We start from the raw sequence: 19,952 nt of genomic DNA on the forward strand, positions 1-19,952 counted from the left end.
GCGCGAGCGGCCGGACGCAGCCGCCCCCTGGCGGCGGGGAGGACCCGCAGCAGCACGGACACAGCGCTTTCTGAAAATGGTTTTTTTTATTCATAAACTTGATGCAAGTTTACAAATCACTGTACATTGCCAAGAACTCCGCCATGAGAAATGGAACCCAAACCAAAGCATGCGGCGGGGCGGGAGGCGCGGCGCTGCTCCAGAACGGCTGGGGGAGTCACCCACTGGGCAAGGGGGGGGGAACAAACAAGGTGTGGGAAGGAGGGACAAAAAACCTCTCCCCTCGGTTCTTTCCAGCCCAAAACCGGACCTAGATGCAAACGCACAAGGACCCGCAGGTGCCTGATAAAGCAGAGAGCACAAATCTGATCATCAACCAAAAAAAAACCAAAAAATGTGACAAAAAAACATGCTTCTGCGCTTCTCAAAAGTGCTTATAACCCGTGGTCTGCACCCTCAGCTCAGCCCCGGGGGGTGCAGAGGCCTGAGGACAAGTCCTACAACCAAAACAGAACCAATTTCGGTAAGGCAATGAAATAAGAGTTGTCATTACACAGACCCAGATCCATTTCCTAATAAAGAAAGAACAGTTCCCATTAGTCTGGCAATAACAAAACCACTGTCACAACTATGGCAACACTTCTTCAACCTCTGAATCAAGATGACAAGATTTTTGTAACTTTTCTATCCAAAAAAAATTTTCATTCAAGGACATTTTTCATCTCAATTTGTGCCAATCACTTTAGAAGTTCATTAGTTTACAAATGATTGCAACAACCCGTTAATAAAATGGAACGCCTAAAAAGGTCTTCTTTTTTTAGTATTTTAAATAACTTCAAGCTTCATACTGTGGCTCTTCTTTGTTAAGGAGGTTGAGCCAACAAGTTAGCAGGAACAGCCCAGCAAGTTCTGACGCCCCAGTGGAAATGACTAATTACAAGGTTTTATTGGCACAGCCTTGCTCTGCTTAAAGAAAACAAACAAACAACCCAAACAAGAAAGAAAACAAACAAAAAAAGCCAAAACCAAAACAACCAAACAAACAAAAAATAACAAATCTAAACAAAGAGCATCTTTTCCAAGAAACAGCTCATATTCTCATACAGCCATGAAAAATGTTTAATGACTTAACATACATGTGTTTTTCCTATATAATTAATTTGGAAATACTACAAATGCTGTCATTTTAGACCAGAAAAACTACTGTGATTTGCAAGACCTGACGGGTCCTAGAACAGTATTAAACAAGGTATTAAACTTCTTGGCTTTAAATGAAAGGATACGATGCAAGTCTCTGCATTTTTGCAAAAAAGGTAAGAAATGCACAAAAAAGTGTGTGAACAACTCTCTCCTACTGAATGAACCCTTAGTAACTCGAGAGCCTGCTGGAGAGAGATGATGCCTTCAAATCAAAAGAGGGAAAAGGGCCCAAATCTGCTTAAATCCATCAGAACAAAGAGGGGAAAGGCCCAAACGGCGCAGTCCGGACACCTAAGGAGAGCGGAATGGTCAGGCTGTAACTTATACTTTACGTGTCAGTTGACAGATTATCCACTAAGTTATCTAATAGCTAAAGTCTTCAGTACAGCTGTTATAGGGGCGCTCATAGCTTGAGTCTGTGTGTTGGAAAACATAAAAAAGAGCTTGTTTTGTTGACATTGGTCCAGGTGTACAAACAGTCCTCGCTGTTAGCCGTCTTCCTTGGGAGGAGTGTACCAGCCTGTGGAGAACAGAGAAGGGTGTGAGGCACTAATACTGCTAGGTCAAGACCATCTGACCACCTTACTCTGCATTTGTGGGAGATGGAAGCCTCCTCTGGCCCCTTCCTTCCCTCTAAGAGCAGGCCAGCTCAGTGAGACCTTCAAACACCTGCAGTCTGCAGTGGGAGATAAAGCATGTTCCAGGATCAGGCCCAGTACTTAGGTGTAAAACTTAAATATTCCAAGTTTGGGGGGTTTTGTGGTGGCAGCTATCCTGAGCTGGACAAGCTGGAGATGAACAGAGGAGGCTGTTGGAGGAGAGACAAGACCAAATGGAATACAGCTAAAACCCAAAACACAAACAAACACAACTGCGCTGAGATACTTGTACATAAATCACATCTTGTGTACTGCAGAGTTAGGCTCACACAAGTATTTAAACACTTCATCCTGATCCTGCATATCTTGATGTAGGAATGGATGCAGAAATGTTAGCTGAGTAACTTGCCTCCAAACAGGATTTGGCAAGTTCAGCAGTTGGACCATTTCTGATCAAGTCTGCACCTTTTTTTTGTGACCTCCACATCTCCAGTCTGAATTCCCCCAGCCTCTATAATAAATAACCCTCTAAATTTATGTACAGTGAGTACAGGGACAATTCACAGTGTCCCAGAGAAGAAGGTAACAGCTCTAAGTTAAAGACACCTTTTGCAGCAGCAATTAACACTGTGAATGCTTTGTGTACAGCTCCTGGGCCAGCAGTAATTCAGGGCTAGCATATAGCTAGAAATAAACTCACAGCCAAGCTGGCTTTTGTAGGAAACTGAAAAAGCAAAAGACTCAGTTAATAGCAAGATCAAAATATCTGAATTTTGGAAAGCATTTTCAAGTTGTTATCTTGGATCTTCCTCCCAATAGCAGACAATGCAGTAATTATGTTCAGTTTTAGAGGCAGGAAAACTGAGGTGCTCACTACAGTCACACTGCTGCTCTCATGTTCAGAGCAACATGAATTCCCAGAGGAGACTGTCCAGCCTGGACCACAGAACATCAAAGAAGTGGAAACTGGGACTAACACCCTCATCAGAAGAGCAGAATACCAACCCTGCTGACTACTTTTATAAAACATGTAAGCCACAAATTTTTTTGAAGCCTCAGGTCATTTATTTTCTTCTCAGCATGGCATAATGAATGCAATTATACCTGCAGCACTCAAATGCTTGTTTTAGGCAACTGGGAGACCATAAACTGGCTTTAAACAGGGTAAAACAGTAACTGTGTCTCACATTTCTATTGCACAGCATTCAAGGCAGCACTGGACTTCCCTTTGACTTTTTGCCTTTTTTAGTCTCTGGTCTTTTTTTCCACTTTCTCTCTTCCTTAATGGTTACCACTACCAAGGCCTCAGCACATCAAAACAAGGCCTGTCAGAGAAAGGGGCAAACTTCCACTAGCTCCTTCACTAACAAATTAAGACACTTTAAAAGCTACAGTAACACTAAAGCTACTAGATTAACCCGCTTATAATTAAGTTGAACTACCTCTCAGCAGACAGCAGAAACACATGAACATTCCTATTAGCTGGAAAAGTTGCTATGACAGTTACTCAAGTTACTTCAAGGAAACTATTGTCTTCCTAGTGCAAGATGAGGAAAAAGAAATCCCGTTTGTGGTCTTCCCAAGCCAATTTAAGACACTCTGGCGCTTCAGGTTTTACTGTGGCCAAATGCCAATTCCCAGGTTGCTGTGCAGACAAAAACAAAGTTGCAAGAACATACATACCATTTTTCTCATGTATTTGTACTAGAGACTTATAGGACTGCTGTGCTCTTGCTAGATTATATTGATTCTGAAAGGAGAAAGAAACTAACATAAAAATCTGTATCTAGACACATACAACTTAAGAAAAACAGTTTGAGGAAGAAACTCTACAGTTGCCTTATAAAGAAAAAACAGTGAACAATGTTACGAAGTTCCTGGCTTTAAAGTCACAAGGTTTTCATAACAAATATCCTTATTTTCTCATTTCTCCTCCACCATAATGACAGTATTTTGCACGCCTCTGCTGCTGGAAAGGTCACTCTACAGAGGGCTCAGAAGCTAAGTCAGAGGTGTGTGAAACCAGAATGGCAACCCCCACCATAACTCTGTTGTGCTCAGCTGGCCAGTTACCAGGTTAGACAGACCTGTCATCATTAATTTCGTATCCTTGAATCAGTACTTAAAAACTGGCAACAAACCAACAATTTCATGGACTTAAATATTTAAACATCCTTTGAAAATAGCATTTGGTACTTCCCAGTCTATTAAGTTATGGCCCATTACCAGCAGGCACACTTCAACTGAATTATGATTTTGATGAGTGCTGAATGGCTAGCTCAGAAGTACTTGCATGGTATTATTTTTCACCCTCATGAAACTTTGCAGGTGTTCAGTGCAGCAAAAGGAGGATCAGTGTGTGCAATCCTGGCAGTCAGGCTGCCACCTACAGCCCTTCTTGGACTCAGAATTTCCAAATACTCAATTCCTCATTCCCGTGTGTCCAACTGCTTACACACCCTGCCCATTCCCAACATATCTGCAATTACAGTTCTGTCATTAAGGATCCTTTGTGTGAGTCAGCAAAGGAATGGAAGCCTAGCAGTAATTTGCATAAGTGATAGAAACAGCATATTTACCTTATTGGCTCCAAACTGCACTCTGGCTTTTCCTTTGACTAAAGTGGCATTGATCTGCATGATGACTGATTCTATGGAATAGGCACTGCTCCAGCCCTGGAAAAGGAAGAAGAGATTTTTAAATAATGTGTACTTGCTTCTTGTGGTCACCCTGAAAATAAGTTCTGAAATATGTGCTTTTGGGTTTGTGTTGTGTTTGGTTTTTCCCCCCCTGCAGTCCAGTTTTATTTTTGACTACTTGTTTTCCATTAACGACTTCTATTTTCCAGAGAAAATCTGGAAAGGGATAGACAATATTAGTACAAAGAACCTGTAGAAAAGATTAAATCCTGAATCACACGTTTCAAAAATACAATGGAACTGAAACAAGAGCAGTTCCATTATTACACCATTTACTCATTTCCAGCAATGTTACAACAGAAATTACAACTTGTTGGAAGGAGCAGAAAGGCCTGCTCTCTAATGAAACCATTGAGTGAGCTATGATCATTCTGCTCCCATGAAAATTACTGCTTCCCTTTGGCACTGCTTTACCTTTCAGGGTTCACAAAGTTTTTGCCAGAGCCTGCAAGGAAGTTACTTCATTCTTTTGCTTATTTCAAAGAGAAAACCCATTGCTCTGTCTTACACAAGTCATCTATGCCTAGAGTTTTCTGCAGCAGCAGAGGATTCTGGAAAATAAAACAATATGCCTTGCTGCTCAGAACTCACTCTTTACACTGGCTTCCTCCCAGAAATTCTGAGAACTGAAAGTTGATGTGTTCTCACTTCCTGCCTCCTCCACAGACCTCTTGCAAATTACCCAAGGCAGGAAAGAAGATCTCACACAAGATCAACAAGGCAAATCATGTGGAACTGAGATTTATTTCACCATGTTCCCTTTGGAGTATCTAATTTATTCCACACAGGGATCCTGCAACTGAGGGGAAACACCTAGTTTTGTTAATTAAAGCATGCTTTGTTAGTACCCAGGTAACAGAGTCTGTGTTCACCTGTTTAGTAAGAAGTTCCATGCATAATGCACCTCCACCTAGGACGTACCTAGAAACAAAAGTGAAAGGAAACATATTTCACATCAGCAGTTAGCAAAAAGATGAAACTGATCTTCACAGATATTTACATTCTTGCAGGCTAGTTTGTTAAATTTTTCATTCACATAAACCTGAAACACCTTTTAACCAGTAAAATATATTAACCAGTACTGTATTGTAACTAGTTAGCTATGTTATACTTAGGCAAAGAGCAGCATTGTGAGACCCCTCCAAAGAACTCCTTTGCTACCCACACTTAGTTTGAATCAGTGACTGAGCTACTCTGCACAGCTGCTTACACAACTGCACCCAGACCATGAAAAAAAGGTTGCTTTTTAAAGCTACAATGTGTAAATGTAGTACTGATGTGTAGCTGTAAAAAAAAAAAAAAAGACAAATTCACTTCTGCAAAGCAATTTAACACAATTCCAAACAATGTAGGTAGACCTATAAATCAAAGAGGCAGATAAATTAGATAGAGCAGATCTTCACTTGCTCTTTTCCTATACACCACCTTCTGATTTCAATACCACTCCATCAGGCATGGTGAGTGTTGCCTGGGACTCAGCAGTCAGCACACCTGGTGGGCACAAAACCTTGATTGAGGGAGTGCAATTCACCACTCAAAAATGTGGTTCAGACATCACAGAACTGTTCAACATGAACAGCTCAGTCTCCGAAACCCAAACCTTCTGGGCTGTTCTCTTTTCCATTCTACAAAGTTCAAATACAACAAAAGCAGAATCCAAAAGAGCTTTCTAGTTGTTGGTAGCAACAACCCTCACAGACACTAGCTGCACTAACCATTTCTTGAATGCAAAAAGGACAATTAAAATCAAATCAGAACCAGCTATCACAGACTGCATTTTCCAACATGTAAGTACAATGTCCTGTCAGCAGGAGATGCATAAAAACCTTGGAAGGTGAAATGAATCTTTTCTCTATGGATATATACAAATTTCTGTGCCACAGAAAGGACTTCAAATGCATTGTAGATGACTTTTACAGCATGGTGTTGATGACATTTAGTATTTTGAAGAGGTCTTAGACAAACACCTTATGGCAGCATTACCAGCAAGAGAGAGTCAGTAAAGACTATACAGCAAGTTTAAGGCAACACAGGGATTAAGACCCTTTCAAAGCACCAAGGTAAAAAACTCTACTATTCTGAACAACAGGAGAAGTAGCAGCAATGTTAATCATCCACAAAAGACCAGTTCTTAAATGTTGTGGCAGGCACAGTCTCTTTCAAGGCTAGAAACAAACCAAGCAATTCAAAGAGGAATTGTGCCCAGCTATTTGCCTCCTACTAGCTCATAAAGCTTGAGGAGCAAGTCTCCATACCACACCTGAAGCTCTTTACCAAACTCAATGAATGTATTTTAGGGAAAATTTCCTTAAGTCTACATGGCAGTATCAAAATGTTCCCTCCAACACAATCAACCAATCTTAAATTGTAACAGTTTTACCACAAAGTAAAATTTCTGGAAGGCAACTCCAACCTACCCTCCTGTGAGCACAGGAGACACCACTCGCACAAAGGGAGGATCAAAAGGGAAGTTATCCTGAAAGGCATAAAAAACAGGTTAAGAAACATGCTATGACAGTCTTTTCCTAACTAGGAAGTATTTCAGTAGCCTTATTTGGCAAATTAGATTTAAACAGTAAATTTTCAATACTGTAAAAATCACTACTTCACAGTCCTAGCTAAAGAGCAATTTTTGGGAAGCTTTAGTGCCAAACTTAAAAGTTGCAATTTTAAATTTTTTTTATGCTACATCTCCATCTTTACCCAAGCAAAAGCTGAGGGGCTGTTCAGTCCCTTTCCACAGTAAACTGCAATTTTAATCCCAGCATTTCTTCTCATAGACACATACCTTAAAAGAGAAGTTGAGTAAAATGTATTCTACACCTTCTTTTTCTTTTAAGACCTGAAGATCACTATGCAGTGGGCTATCAGGATCAACCCTACAAAAAAAAGCAGGGGGGAGATCCTGGATGAAGTTATTACTTTCACTACCTGTAAACAGTAATTAAAAGATGACCTTTATGCATTTGCAATCTATAAAATGTAATTTGGAGTCAACTGTAGAAAACTCTTGCACCTTTTACAAAGTCACCACTTTGCCATGAGATCAGCACAAAGCTTGCTGCAACATCCTGCAGCCCCAACACTATCAAGTGTCATTTCAATGTAGTTAGCACAAAATAACCTGTTCATTTGAAAACAGCAATTTTAATTCTCATCAGTTCTCCAGAAATGCATGTCCCAAGGGCGGTGGAATTTAACAGGAAGACTGTAATGATCCAGTTTTCAGTACATAGTTAGTGAATCCTTTATGGAATATGTCATCACAGTTCTTTATCAGCTGTTCAAAGCTGCCTGCATCAGCGGAAGCACTAAAGCCAGCAGCTTCAGCTCAGCAGAATTGCAACAATTGCTTTTCTGCAAACTGCTGGTGGCAAGCAGCCTAGACATTCACTGAGATGCTACTGGGTTAATCCCACCCAGGCTCTGACACCCTAGCAGCTTTTAGGAGAGACTAGTCAGAAAATGCCTGTGGCAAGCCAAAGCATATGTTAAAGCAACTTGTGGGCTATTAAATCCAACCGTCTGCCACAGGTGAAACCACAAATTTATTACATCCCATTTTAGAGTTACTTGAGCAGTTTGTCTCCATCCTACCAATGGGAACATCTTTCAGAAGGAAATCTCCCAGCCAGAGCTGATACTAGGCTGGTTCTGGATTACTTGTTCTAGTAACAACACTGTTCCTTAGGCAAATGGGCTCTTTTCTCTCTGGCATTTACCCCCTTCAGCTATTCTGCACATAGTTAATTTGTTTTCAGCCACTTCTTGCTGGGTTAAACAAACACAATACTTCATATCTTCTCTTAGTCATTCTGGAAGCCATTTGCTGCACAGGCTCCATTTTCTTTTTCTTGAAGGCAGAAAAATCAGATCTGTTCACAGCACTTGAAAACAAGTTTCAAATCATTGCACAGTGGTTCAAGCACTGTTAGAAAAGCGCTTGACAGACTGGGCCTCCTGTCATGTGGCACAGATTTTTCTGACATTTCTCCTGCCACTTTCAGCTTCAAGAAGTTCACATGCCTATGACTACACCAGGAAGGAAACAAAACTGTGTTGCAGCAGCTGATGACACAGTTGTGCCAGTCCTACCACTAGGACAAAGCAACAGTTCCCACAGGTTGGTCAACTATTATGCTGAAGCAGCTTGTGCCCTTACACGTATTCACCAGGACATACCTGAACTGGTGAAGGACTTTCACTGACTGCCATCTTCTGCAGCCACCCAGCCTAGTCTGGACAGGCTTTTACTTCCTACAGGTTATCCTGCAGGATGATGGTAGGCTATCCCATTACCAGGAATAATTTAAATACAATACCTCCAGAATTGAAGCTATTAGACTATGAACACAACCAGGTGAGTTATCATCTGGTACATAAAATGAAAAGCAGTACATAGGAGACAAGTTATGTGATTATGTAAAGTCATAATTATGTTACATCTAAAAGTTTCAGTCCTTCGTGTCTGCTCAACTGTAGAAGAACTAATGACATTAAGACAGTTCTGTTCCTTCTTTCATCTTGAATGAAACTAAAAGTTGTATTTTCTTGAAATTGAAAACAACCAAGCAAAACTAAACTAAAATCATGCAGACAAAAACTCTAGACAAGTTTAATCATTTTAAGTTTTACATTTTGAGTAGTTTTGGAAAGAGAACTGAACACTAATGGAAGTGATGGTAACATGCACTGTGCTGGCTGTGCAAAGAGAGTGCTTTTTTGTCAGCTCAATTACTGCAGTTCAATTTCCACATATTTCTGTATATCAGAAATGAAGCCACCACACACTATTTTACGTACTCTGGGGCTAGAGATCCTCTTTTATCAAAAGAATCTCTGCAGTAATAATAAAAGATTATTTAGAACATGAAAAAACTCATAACTTACTTTAGAAGCTTAACGTGCCATTCATACAAGCTGTCATTTACCAGTTCCACTGAATATATCCCTGTAGAAATATTAGATGGAATTATGCACAAAAAGTTTAACAAAGTAAAATTTAGCAAAAAAATTATTTGCCTTTAAGTACAAATACTGTCATTAGATGTAAGCAATAGATAAATACTGAGATACTGAGGCACATCCTTCCTCCAATAGCAGAAGCACTTCTGAGCAACTACAAAGGAAAAAGTTCTTCTATTAAAAAAATAATTCTACATGAATCAAAACATTTTTCTGACACCTAATTATCTGACTCCTCCCAGTTCCTCTTCAAACTTTCCACAGATTCAACTCCAGCTTGCTTAGTACTCCTCAGTATACAACCAACACTTAAGACACATTCTGAGCACATAGCACACTGTTTCACAGGTTTTCATCAGTATTGGCAGGCCAGGCCAGGACACTGACAGCAAATGGAGTAGAAATCCCAAAAAAGGAAGAGATTGCATTGGATGAAGCACAGTCCCACCAGCAGACCAAAGAAGTCACAAAGATGCATCAACATAATAGCTGTCTCTGGAAGCCAGCTGGTGATTGCCAGCAGTCCATGTGTCTTAAATGCCTTTAACAATAGTTACACATTTCAGTCAAAGGGAAGGAGGAAAGGTTATATGGTATTTTTTGCATATTCAAGCTTCCTCTCTGCAGAAGTTCACAAATAGACAAGGAAAAGGTAAAAAATCTTTAACCATCAGACAAGATTTAGTGTACCAGAGATCTTCAACTCTTCCCTCACATATACACCCAGCAACTAGGATTAAAATTGTTACCTGGGGTGATATTTAACAGCCTCTCTGTTGCTGACTTAATTATTTGGAAGACATAAGCAAATCAGGAATCAGCCTAGGATTATCTTCAACTCTTCCCTCACATATACACCCAGCAACTAGGATTAAAATTGTTACCTGGGGTGATATTTAACAGCCTCTCTGTTTGCTGATTAATTATTTGGAAGACATAAGCAAATCAGGAATCAGCCTAGGATTGTGAAGGCTATACAACCAATAAACTACAGTCACCATATTCTCTCCAAGGAATTACAGTATTCATTTCTGAGTTTTATTATTTTAAAATACATTATCGTGCAGTTGTAAATTTTCAGCATAGTACTTGAGGTAGACATGACATATCAAGCTGTTCAGACACCTTTATTTCTAAAGTATTCCAAGATTCAGTAAACAAGGTAAGGAAACCATGCTTGTTCCTCCTTACTGCAGTGACACGAACAAGTGGGTACTGCCACCAAGATCATTACTTCAATTTTTTCAAAGTCTAGGACAACAAAGTAGGTCTGAAAAATTACTCACTGTGCTCTCAATGTGCCTCTTAATCAGCAGCTAGTTCAGAGACACCACACTTTTCTGTTCAAGGATGAACAGGAGAAGCTATTAAGGCCTTTTTCCAGTTTCCCAGATCCAAGGGCACTGTTTTCCAAATTGTTCTTAGAATAAGTGCAAGTCATTAAGAATTTCAATTTGTACTGCACTGATGTAGCAACAAGAGTTGACATTGAGAAGTCTGCTCATTGTCAACTCTCATTAGTCTATCCTATCCCTGTATCCAAAATATTTTTTTTCACCTACTTCCAAAATGGGAGTGAGGACTGAAAGAAGCAGCCTCACAGTATTATAGCTTTGGCACCTAGCCAACCTACTTGTTACAGGCAACAGATTACAGCAAGGATTCTGATAGTATCCTAAATAATGGAAGATCACGAGAGAACTTCGATCAGCTTGTGTACTCACTAAACCTCTAGCTCTACTCCCACATTCCTTCCACTACCCTAGAAGTCCTGCTCTTACCGAGAATCATGTACCAGTTCTGCAGCTCTGTGGATTACCAAGGTCTACAAGTTTTGCTAACCTCCCCAAAGAAACAACTTGTGCTGGTCTTAAGAGCTGTACTGTACCTAAATCAGAAGTTGTAAAAGGGTGCTGTAGAAAAGAACAGCTCAAAACTGACAAGAACACACCTTAACAGAACAGCAAGCTACTTAATTAACCTTTCAGCTACACAGATGTTGAGCTGAATAGCATCTGTGTGACCTCAGGAGCAGCCATGCTGCTCCCTGTCTTGATACAGCAGCTTAACAACACTATCCCAAGCTGAGAGGTCTTTCAGATAGGAAAGTGAATCAAAGTAGGTTCCCCTCACTTAAAACACAGGAGGTTTTTTTTGTTTAATGCCTGGAAGAAGCCATCCACAGATGTGATAAAGTAAAAGCAAGGACACAGAACCATGAAACAAACAAAAAGATTAAAAGGTTGAAAGCAAAACAACCCTTTCCAAAATAGAGGCAATGTTGTACTTGTGGCAATTTCACTGCTGCCAGAAGTAAATCCCATGCAGTCTTTGGAAAAAAAGCCTTGAGTTGAAGTCACTATTTATGAAACAACACAGCTGCTAAAGATATGAACTAGAAAGATTTCATTAAGATTTCATTTAAATTCTTTGCTCCTCCCCCACCCTCTTTACCCTTTCAAATTATGTGAAACCCTTTGTGAATTCTTCCATATGAAGTAACTAAATCTCCAACTTTCTATTTGGAAAAGAGATCATCCTAATTTGTAGGACTTGTGATTCCTATTACGAAAACAAATTAATGGAACTGTCTGATTTATAGCAGAAGATCTTAAATTTGCTACCATAATTTTTGCTGCTGCTAGCTCATAATAAAACGGGTGGTTTTTTGTACTTAACCTAGATACTCAGGGAGATAAGCAACTTTCCAGTTGACAACAAGCTGATAAGCCAGTTTTTGCTCAAACTCCAACTGTAGTATTTCAATCACTAAAGGAACTTCAGTTCTAAAATGGATACTATTTTGAATATACACCCATAGTTCAAGTCCTGACAGTGCTTTTTAATACTATTTTTATAAAACAGTCTAACAGAAAAGAAAAAGTTAAAGGACTATTACTACAAGCAGTATTCACTTCAGAAGTCCCAGTGTTGCTCTATTGTAAATTCTGAAAACATGTCCCCTCACATACAATAAATGTAGCAATTCTTACTTAGCAACTAAAGAACAGCCTTAAATTTTCTGGCTTACATTACAAAAAATGAAAACCATATTAAATTACCTTACAACAGTTGCCAGAACATTTAAGTTTCACAGTGGTTCCCTTTGTGTGTTAACAGTGAAAAAATTAAGGGAAAAATGAACCATGGAGCAAGAACTCAATAGAGATCACATTAAAGAAGTCAATTATCTGCCATGCCCTTGCTCACATGGTGACAGTTATCTAATAACAAAAGACAGAATTAGGCTATAAAAGAAAAGTTTTGTGGATAAGAGAGGAACTGATATTTAAATTCACTCAAGTCCTAAGACTAAACAGCTACAAGGAATGAATCCAGGCAAGTTTTATAACAAACAGCATCATTTACTTGCAAAATTTAATAAAAGTATCAGTAGGATGGTGTTCTTATAGTGTCAACCTCCATTTGACAGTTTACTTCCTTCACACATTTTAGAAGTCAACACAAGGCACCCAGTTGCAGTCCTAAATATATTCCTGAGTCATGAGCTAATACCAAGCTGCTACACTCACCCATTAATATCTCAACTTCCCTTACAGTTCAGCAGGATTTACTCATCCTCATTTAGAGTACCGCTTTCCTACGTCAGGAATTGAGTCTTTTGCCACTAATTAAGACTTGTTACAAATCTGAAGCCAAGAAAGGGCTTTATTAAGTAACCCATATCATCACCTCAACCTGCACCTCTTACAGTGGCTCCTGGCTGTGCCTCCAGCAGCACCACCACATGATTAAGCACCATACACTCTTTACAGTCAAGTAGATTTGCTAGACCCAATCTTGGTTCTCACCCCAAAAACAAACCCTGAAGATCAAACACGAGCAGCAAAACACGCCTCATGACTTAACACAGATCTATTTCTAGGCTCTTCCCTAGACCCACTAATCCATTCTTTACTGGATATACAGCAATTAGGGCACATTGGCAAGCTCTTAGTTGCAAGAAAGCCTAGAAGAAGTAGGCTACATCAGATCAACACCAGGTTACCTAATCAAATCTATACTTCAGACATTTTACCACTGCCCACAGTACTTCAGCACATAAAACTATATACCTAAAAGGCAGGTATGGCATATCAAAACAGGAGCCTGTCTTAAACTCTGTCCTGTTACAAACAATTGAAAATGCCATAGCCACTGAGTGAATTTAAGCCCAGCAGAAATAAACTAGAAGTTCAGAATAGGAGAAGACAAAGGATTGAAGTTCAGGCTGACTTTCTAATCAGGCACTGCTTCTGTTCCCATCCTGGCCTGAACCCATGTGCCTGCAGTAATGAAGTTGTCTGCTCAGCTGACCTACAGGAACTCAACTTACCTGAAATCTGTCTACTGTTTGCATAGCAACATGCAGACAAGTTAAGATTTTAACTTATTTTGCTGAGCTCATTTAGATACAGCCCTTATATGGAGCAAAAAGAAGTGCCAACCACCTACATACCTAAAACTCACCAGTGTTTGTTACTCCAACAAATTTAAAAGACATGTTAGTTTTCTATTACCATTTGCATCCTTATTTCAAGGAATACTCAGAGCTCACGATCAGATTAACACCATCACAAAATAATGAAAGTAACAGCAGTGTAATTAAGGTTAAACTCTGTATAATAGCAAGAGCTTCTGCTGTTGAACACAAACCCTAGGAAGCATGTTCCTGTGAGCAGTACCACCCACTGGTCAATGCTTTGTCCTATGTACCTGGAGAAGTGAATTTCAGGTAGTCCTTAAACTCATTGAGTCCCATAGGAGTAATCTGGAGTTGCTCTTTGTAGTCACCCACCCCAAGAGCATTTGCAGTAATTAACACCAATCTTGCTAATTCTCATATGGAGCTTTGCATAACAGAAAGGAAGAATGATTATGTATAGGTTATGTATCCTAACTTCCTTTTTCTCCACAAACACACCATTTTATATAATGAGATAATCCTGGGAAGAGCTGTGGGCTCCTCTCCTGAGTCAGCCCTGCCATAAAGGATCCTGGGACATCCATCTCTGTGGTCACTGAGATCAGGCTGTATTTAGTTGATTCTCATCCCACATGTTACTGCCCTTTCCCCGTTTCAGTAAACCTGTTCCAGTTTTGATTTCCAACCTTTAAATCTCTCTTCCTTATTCCCCTCTCTTATATTCCCTTGGGAGGGTGAAGGGGGGTTTTTAGTTTGCCCTGACCACTGAAGTGAGACACTATATACACATACACACCTATGCACACACATACACATGACAACAAAAAATTAGGAGGCAGATAATTAAGGTGTATTTTAAGAAGGGAAATCTGAAGCATTTTACCTGTTTTGTAACTCTGTGATCTATATATATCCCTGAGTTCTTTCATAAGTCGATCTGAAGCCTGAACTGACCCAGAGACTGCACCCTGAAACAAACAAAAAAGACTCCAAATAAGTGAAAAGTAATACTTGTATCTAATAACTTTATTTCCATTTCAAAGTTACACTAACTGGAAGGTATTAAGATTATATTAATTTCTGTTTAGCATTATGTTTTTGAAAAATTACATTCCAGTAAGCAAAGACTACTCAAAAGCAACAAGACACCCTCTAAAGCAGCACCTTAATATATACTACTACATGGTACAGGTGATTCAACCTTTCAATCAAGGTACAACAGGAATTTTTATGTAAAGGAGTTTGATCTCTTTGCCATTTTGATTTCCAAAATGGATCCACAGTACATTTCTAATAGGGAAATACTTCCTTTTACCTTCTGCTCTTATGCAGACAAGAGTAAGACTAATCTGAAGAACAAGCTCCTGCACACGTTCTGATGATTTCTCAGAAGTATATTTTTATATGGTTATGAGAAAAAGGCAGAGGAGTTGAGAAATACCCACTACAGGACACCAGCTTCTACATGATGTAAGACCAACCAGTAGATTTAGAAAATGAAGAACAAAAGCATCACTATTATTTGCAATACAATTTGAAGACACTTGTTTCTTAAGTTTCCTTTCAGATGCTATGAACAGCTAAAAGCAGACCTTTTGTGGACAGAAGTGTCAGAGAAATATTTCTGGAGTAATCTGAAGCAGCTATGAGCATTGTCTAACACCTGAAACATCACCTCTATTTACTGAAGTCACCAGTGGTGCCATATGTTCTACAAGGTCTTAATTATGGGATCAAATTATTTCTTAATACAAATTATGTATCAGTAACAGTTACTTGATGCTAAAGCCTCCACATACTCCTTTGTCTCCTCTGTTCAGCAGCATCATATAATATGCTTAGCTGCACCCTATAATCTGTAGACTACTCATTTAGGCTATTCATTTTCATATTCCACTGGATTTAATTATGCAGATTACTGAAATTCCACTAGTTTTTCTTATCGAACCAGTATGAAGAATGAACTTTGTAATTAAATATGAAAGTAAAAGGCAACTCCTTTCATCTGATTAAACAAAAGCAACATAAAGACAGGGCTCCAGACAAGTCATTGCTCAGTTTACTGAAGCTCCTGTCTTTAGAGAAGTGTCAGAGAAAGAAGAGATTGATCTTCCTATGAAGTTTTATTTGCAATATGGTGAAAAAGGAAGAATTACACTGAACATGTTAACACAACATGGTATTAATCACCATTCTCTGTAAAATTGCTGTGCTTTTTCTGACCTGCACTGTGAGTGTTAAGGTTGAGACTCATGAAAATGTAGAGTCCAGAGGAAAGAACCTTCATAGAGAAGCATCAAGATTTTGGCTTTCTTCTGTGCAATAATAACCTTATCTCAACTGCTGTATTGCCTAATGGAAGAAGGAGTTTTCTTACATATTTCTCAGAGCATTAACATCTAAATACAGGCGATTCAAACCCAACTTATTTTCTCAAAGACATCCTGTGGAAAACTAGCTTCCTCATTGCATCTTTATTTCCATCAACTTCAGTGACTGAATTTCTATATATAATGTGGGAAGCTCACCTTTGTATATGAAAATTTAAGTATCTTCTGTACTGTTATAATTTAAAAAACAAAACTTAACACACCCACATACTCCTGAGCACCATCATAACTAATCATTATAGTAAAGTGGTACTAAAAAAAAAGGGTAATTTTTGTTTGTGTCTTGTCTATAACAGTGTTTTTCACCCTTTTTTCCTACAAGTTTCTAGTTGGGTTGTTCTCTCCTTATATAGCAGCATTAATATAGTTTGACTTGCTACTCTAAAGAATTGATAGACTGCAAAGCAGTAATCTATGATCAAGAGAAAGAGGCTAGCAAGCTTAACCTAAGAAGTTTAGCACAGGAGCTTACTTTACATGCTCTGAACTACCCTTGGAGGAAGCCTGCAGAGATTAATTGCTATACCTGATGGTAACCTTAATGCCAAATATTACTGCTTTGAAACACAAAGTCTTCATTCTGGTGTCACTTTTGGGGTTTCTAACTACTGTTACAGTGCAGTTAGGAAGAGAGCTCTACTTGTATCACACCTTCGTGTGACACAGCAGAGCAGCGAGTTCAGTTCTGACTGAGATGGTACCAAAATTAAAAACCTGAACTTTCAACAATTCACTATTTACAAGTTATAATTTCAAAGACTGACTTCAGATATAAATATCTGAGTATCCTCTGGAAAAATGGGACTTACCACTCCAAGTGAGATAAATCTCCCATTTCTCCAGTAGTGAGATCAAGAGTTATAATCGCAACTGCCTTAGAAATAACCAGTCAATCGTGGGATCTGACAGGTATCTGTCATGTGGAGTTGATGCCCAGAGCAGAAAGGCATAGCCATCTGATCTGTAAACTAAAGTTAAAAGAACTGCCAGACAAGCCCTGAAGTGATTTTTTTTTTTTTAATGTTAAGTAATCAAATATGCACCAGTAGTCTCATTCCCTCCTGTACAAGCATAATTGTGGTTCTCGAGAAAAATGAGCATGTGAGCTGGAGAAATCTCTGCTACAGGAGGGAAACATTTAGGTGGACAACATGCCATTTGCTGAGAACTGCAAATAAACTCCTGGTGCAGGAATTCCCAGTGACAAAAATGTTGGACACAAAGTATTAATGCGGCACTACAAACCTGTCCTGTACTGAAACTCTTTCCCCTAAGTATGTGCTTCTGCCACTGCCAGAAACATGAGACTTAGGCCCAAGTCAGTACAGGCATTGTATTCTTCTGAAGTGTTCCTATCCTTAGTTAGCAGTTAGTGGGAACATACACATTTGAGTAAAATGCTTTATAGAACAGTTAAGCAATTTCTAAGAAAAGCAGGACTTCAGAAGGAAGCTTGTGCATTTGCAAGCCAGAAGCACAGACCTAAGTGCAGAAATCAGCACAGCACAAGCCACTGCCCCAGCTGCCTGCTGCACTAAGACTCCAGAGCTGGGATGTTTTGCAGCCTCAGCTTCTCTCCTTTTGACATTTTCTTTTCCCCTTCCATCCCTCAAACACAACCCCAATTTGCTCCTTAAGTGAGTTATCAGAGGCAGAAGATGCTGCATGCTGCAGTTTCAAATCCAAAGACTGGACTGTCTGATTGTCATACATCAAAATAGCACAGTAAATTGCCTTACAGTGTTTCAGACACAAGATGACAAATTACCTGCTAAAACAAAAGGCAAGAAATGGAAACTCCTCCAAGATAATAAAATAAAATCTAAAGTGACCCAAAAAGACCTAAAGAATATAAATTTTCTCTATTGTCTCTAAATTTCTCAGTATTTGTGCAGAAGAATATTCACCCCTGGAATTTCAAACAGACTCATACTTACTCTAAGGATTAGACTGAAAATGGAAATGACACTTAGAACTCCTAAAATCTGAAGATGAAAGTGGAGACATTTCAGACTTCTAACAGAAAGTGCACAAACTCCTCAGTAGGAAATGGGAAAAGCTAATAGCATTATCTAAATAAGAAAAGCATTCATCTCTAAAATTACTATGTGGGGAGAGACCTCTGAAAAGCAAGCAGCAGCAAGCTGTTAAATATTTGAAGTTAATGATTCCAGTTCAAAGACCTTTTTTTATTCCCAGTAAGCAAGCGGGTTTTTAAAGTTATTACAATGTTAAGAGGAGGATTAATTCTTGCTCCAAGTTATATACTGTACTGCAAGCCAAATCTAAGTTTATTTCCTGAAGCTGGCAAGAACAATAAGATTAGAAATACTGCCAAGGAAGAGAACTAGTTTACAAAATTAGTAGGCACATATTCTTGACTTGTCTAAGACACACAAACCCTAAAACCCCCTATGACAAGTCTTGAGCAGCAGAAACCTGTCTTTCACCTGTTATAAGTAGGCAAAAGCAGGGCTGCATGCACTCCTTCCCTCTGGAAAACACTCCAACTTACATTTCAGCCATGGGGAGAGAGGATGACCCATGGATCCTGGCCAAGGAATACACAGAAAGAAAATGAAGAGTGTTCTGGTTGCACTAGACACTAGTCAAAGCTCAACATAGGCTTCATGTTCCCCCTTCCAACAAGCATGTAAATGGCACAGCTTTGTTTTACTCTGCTGAGGAAACAAACTATACCAAAAGAACTGTGTGAAAAACAGACTATATTTAGCCACTATATTTGTGGAACTCATGCTGTCCCTTCCGAAAACCTGCTGTGAAGGGCTGTGCAGACTTAAGTTTTGGTTTATGTTAGAACACTGAGCAAGCTTCTGCCATCTCAGAGCATGTTTAACACGCTCTGCTAAATGTCACATCTTTTGGCAGCATCAAGGGGCATTTAAGTGCTACTAGGTTAGCTCTTTCCTGGGTCAGTAGTGCAGCTATATTTTTAAATTCTCAAGCACTTAGGAGTAAATCCTCACAAGTCCTTTGAGAAATTATTTAAGCAGCACGGCTATTTCTGGTGACCCACAAAAATACCACCGTTCCTCAGCAGCAGTTGAATACCCTGTTCCCTGTGCTCAGCTGACCTTGTTTATGCACCAGCATCAAAGAGAGTGTCTTGGCATGAGAAACAGCTATTATGTAAGCTGAATCTGCTGTCGTCAAACCAAAACACAGCAGTGTTCATTTCAGCTCTACTAGATGGGGAAGGAAAAAGCAAAAGGAAAGGCAATATTTGCCAAATGGGAAAAAAAACAGATAGCCAAAGAAAATCTGCAGTTGTAAGAGGCCTCAAGGAAGGATGCTGACACTACCAAACCTTCTTTCATTTCTACCAAATAGATCACAGTAAAGCAGACCATGCCTTTCAGGGTGAAAGAGTATGTATTCTATTTAAAAATTAAGGAGTCTTTACCATTAGATCTGAGTTAGAAATACAGAAATACACAATTTCAATAGGCATCTTCTCAAACTCAGAACAAACACAGAAGTTTAAACAAAAGCAGTAGCTGTGGTGTTTATGGTGTACATCAAAAGTAGTCTGGCAACTTCTGCTTGCCTCCTTTTACATACTGAAATTCTGATCAGGTTTGGGGGTTTTGGGGTGGTTTTTTTTTATTGGTTTGTTTTTTTAATTACTGTACACTATCCTTCAGACAACCTG

At 39.3% G+C, this 19,952-nt stretch overlaps 2 protein-coding genes across 2 annotated transcripts in view; both read right to left on the reverse strand.

Moving 5' to 3' along the window:
- FBXO22 (F-box protein 22) overlaps positions 1-145 on the reverse strand; it is a 4,954-nt gene extending 4,809 nt beyond the window's left edge. Inside the window, exon 1 of the mRNA XM_009994500.1 lies at positions 126-145. Coding sequence (XP_009992802.1) covers positions 126-145 — 20 coding nt within the window. The remainder of the gene's footprint in view (positions 1-125) is intronic.
- A 956-nt stretch (positions 146-1,101) lies between these two features.
- Positions 1,102-19,952, reverse strand: part of UBE2Q2 (ubiquitin-conjugating enzyme E2Q family member 2) — a 30,949-nt gene continuing 12,098 nt past the window's right edge. The window contains exons 6-13 of the mRNA XM_009994501.1: positions 14,773-14,857; positions 9,389-9,449; positions 7,287-7,377; positions 6,916-6,974; positions 5,371-5,419; positions 4,379-4,474; positions 3,483-3,549; positions 1,102-1,720 (exon numbers count right to left, since the gene is read on the reverse strand). Coding sequence (XP_009992803.1) covers positions 1,689-1,720; positions 3,483-3,549; positions 4,379-4,474; positions 5,371-5,419; positions 6,916-6,974; positions 7,287-7,377; positions 9,389-9,449; positions 14,773-14,857 — 540 coding nt within the window. The 3' untranslated portion in view covers positions 1,102-1,688. The remainder of the gene's footprint in view (positions 1,721-3,482; positions 3,550-4,378; positions 4,475-5,370; positions 5,420-6,915; positions 6,975-7,286; positions 7,378-9,388; positions 9,450-14,772; positions 14,858-19,952) is intronic.

This window comes from Chaetura pelagica, unplaced genomic scaffold (genome assembly GCF_000747805.2).
Source record: "Chaetura pelagica isolate M959 unplaced genomic scaffold, ChaPel_1.0 scaffold222, whole genome shotgun sequence".
Classification (NCBI taxonomy): Eukaryota; Metazoa; Chordata; class Aves; order Apodiformes; family Apodidae; genus Chaetura; species Chaetura pelagica.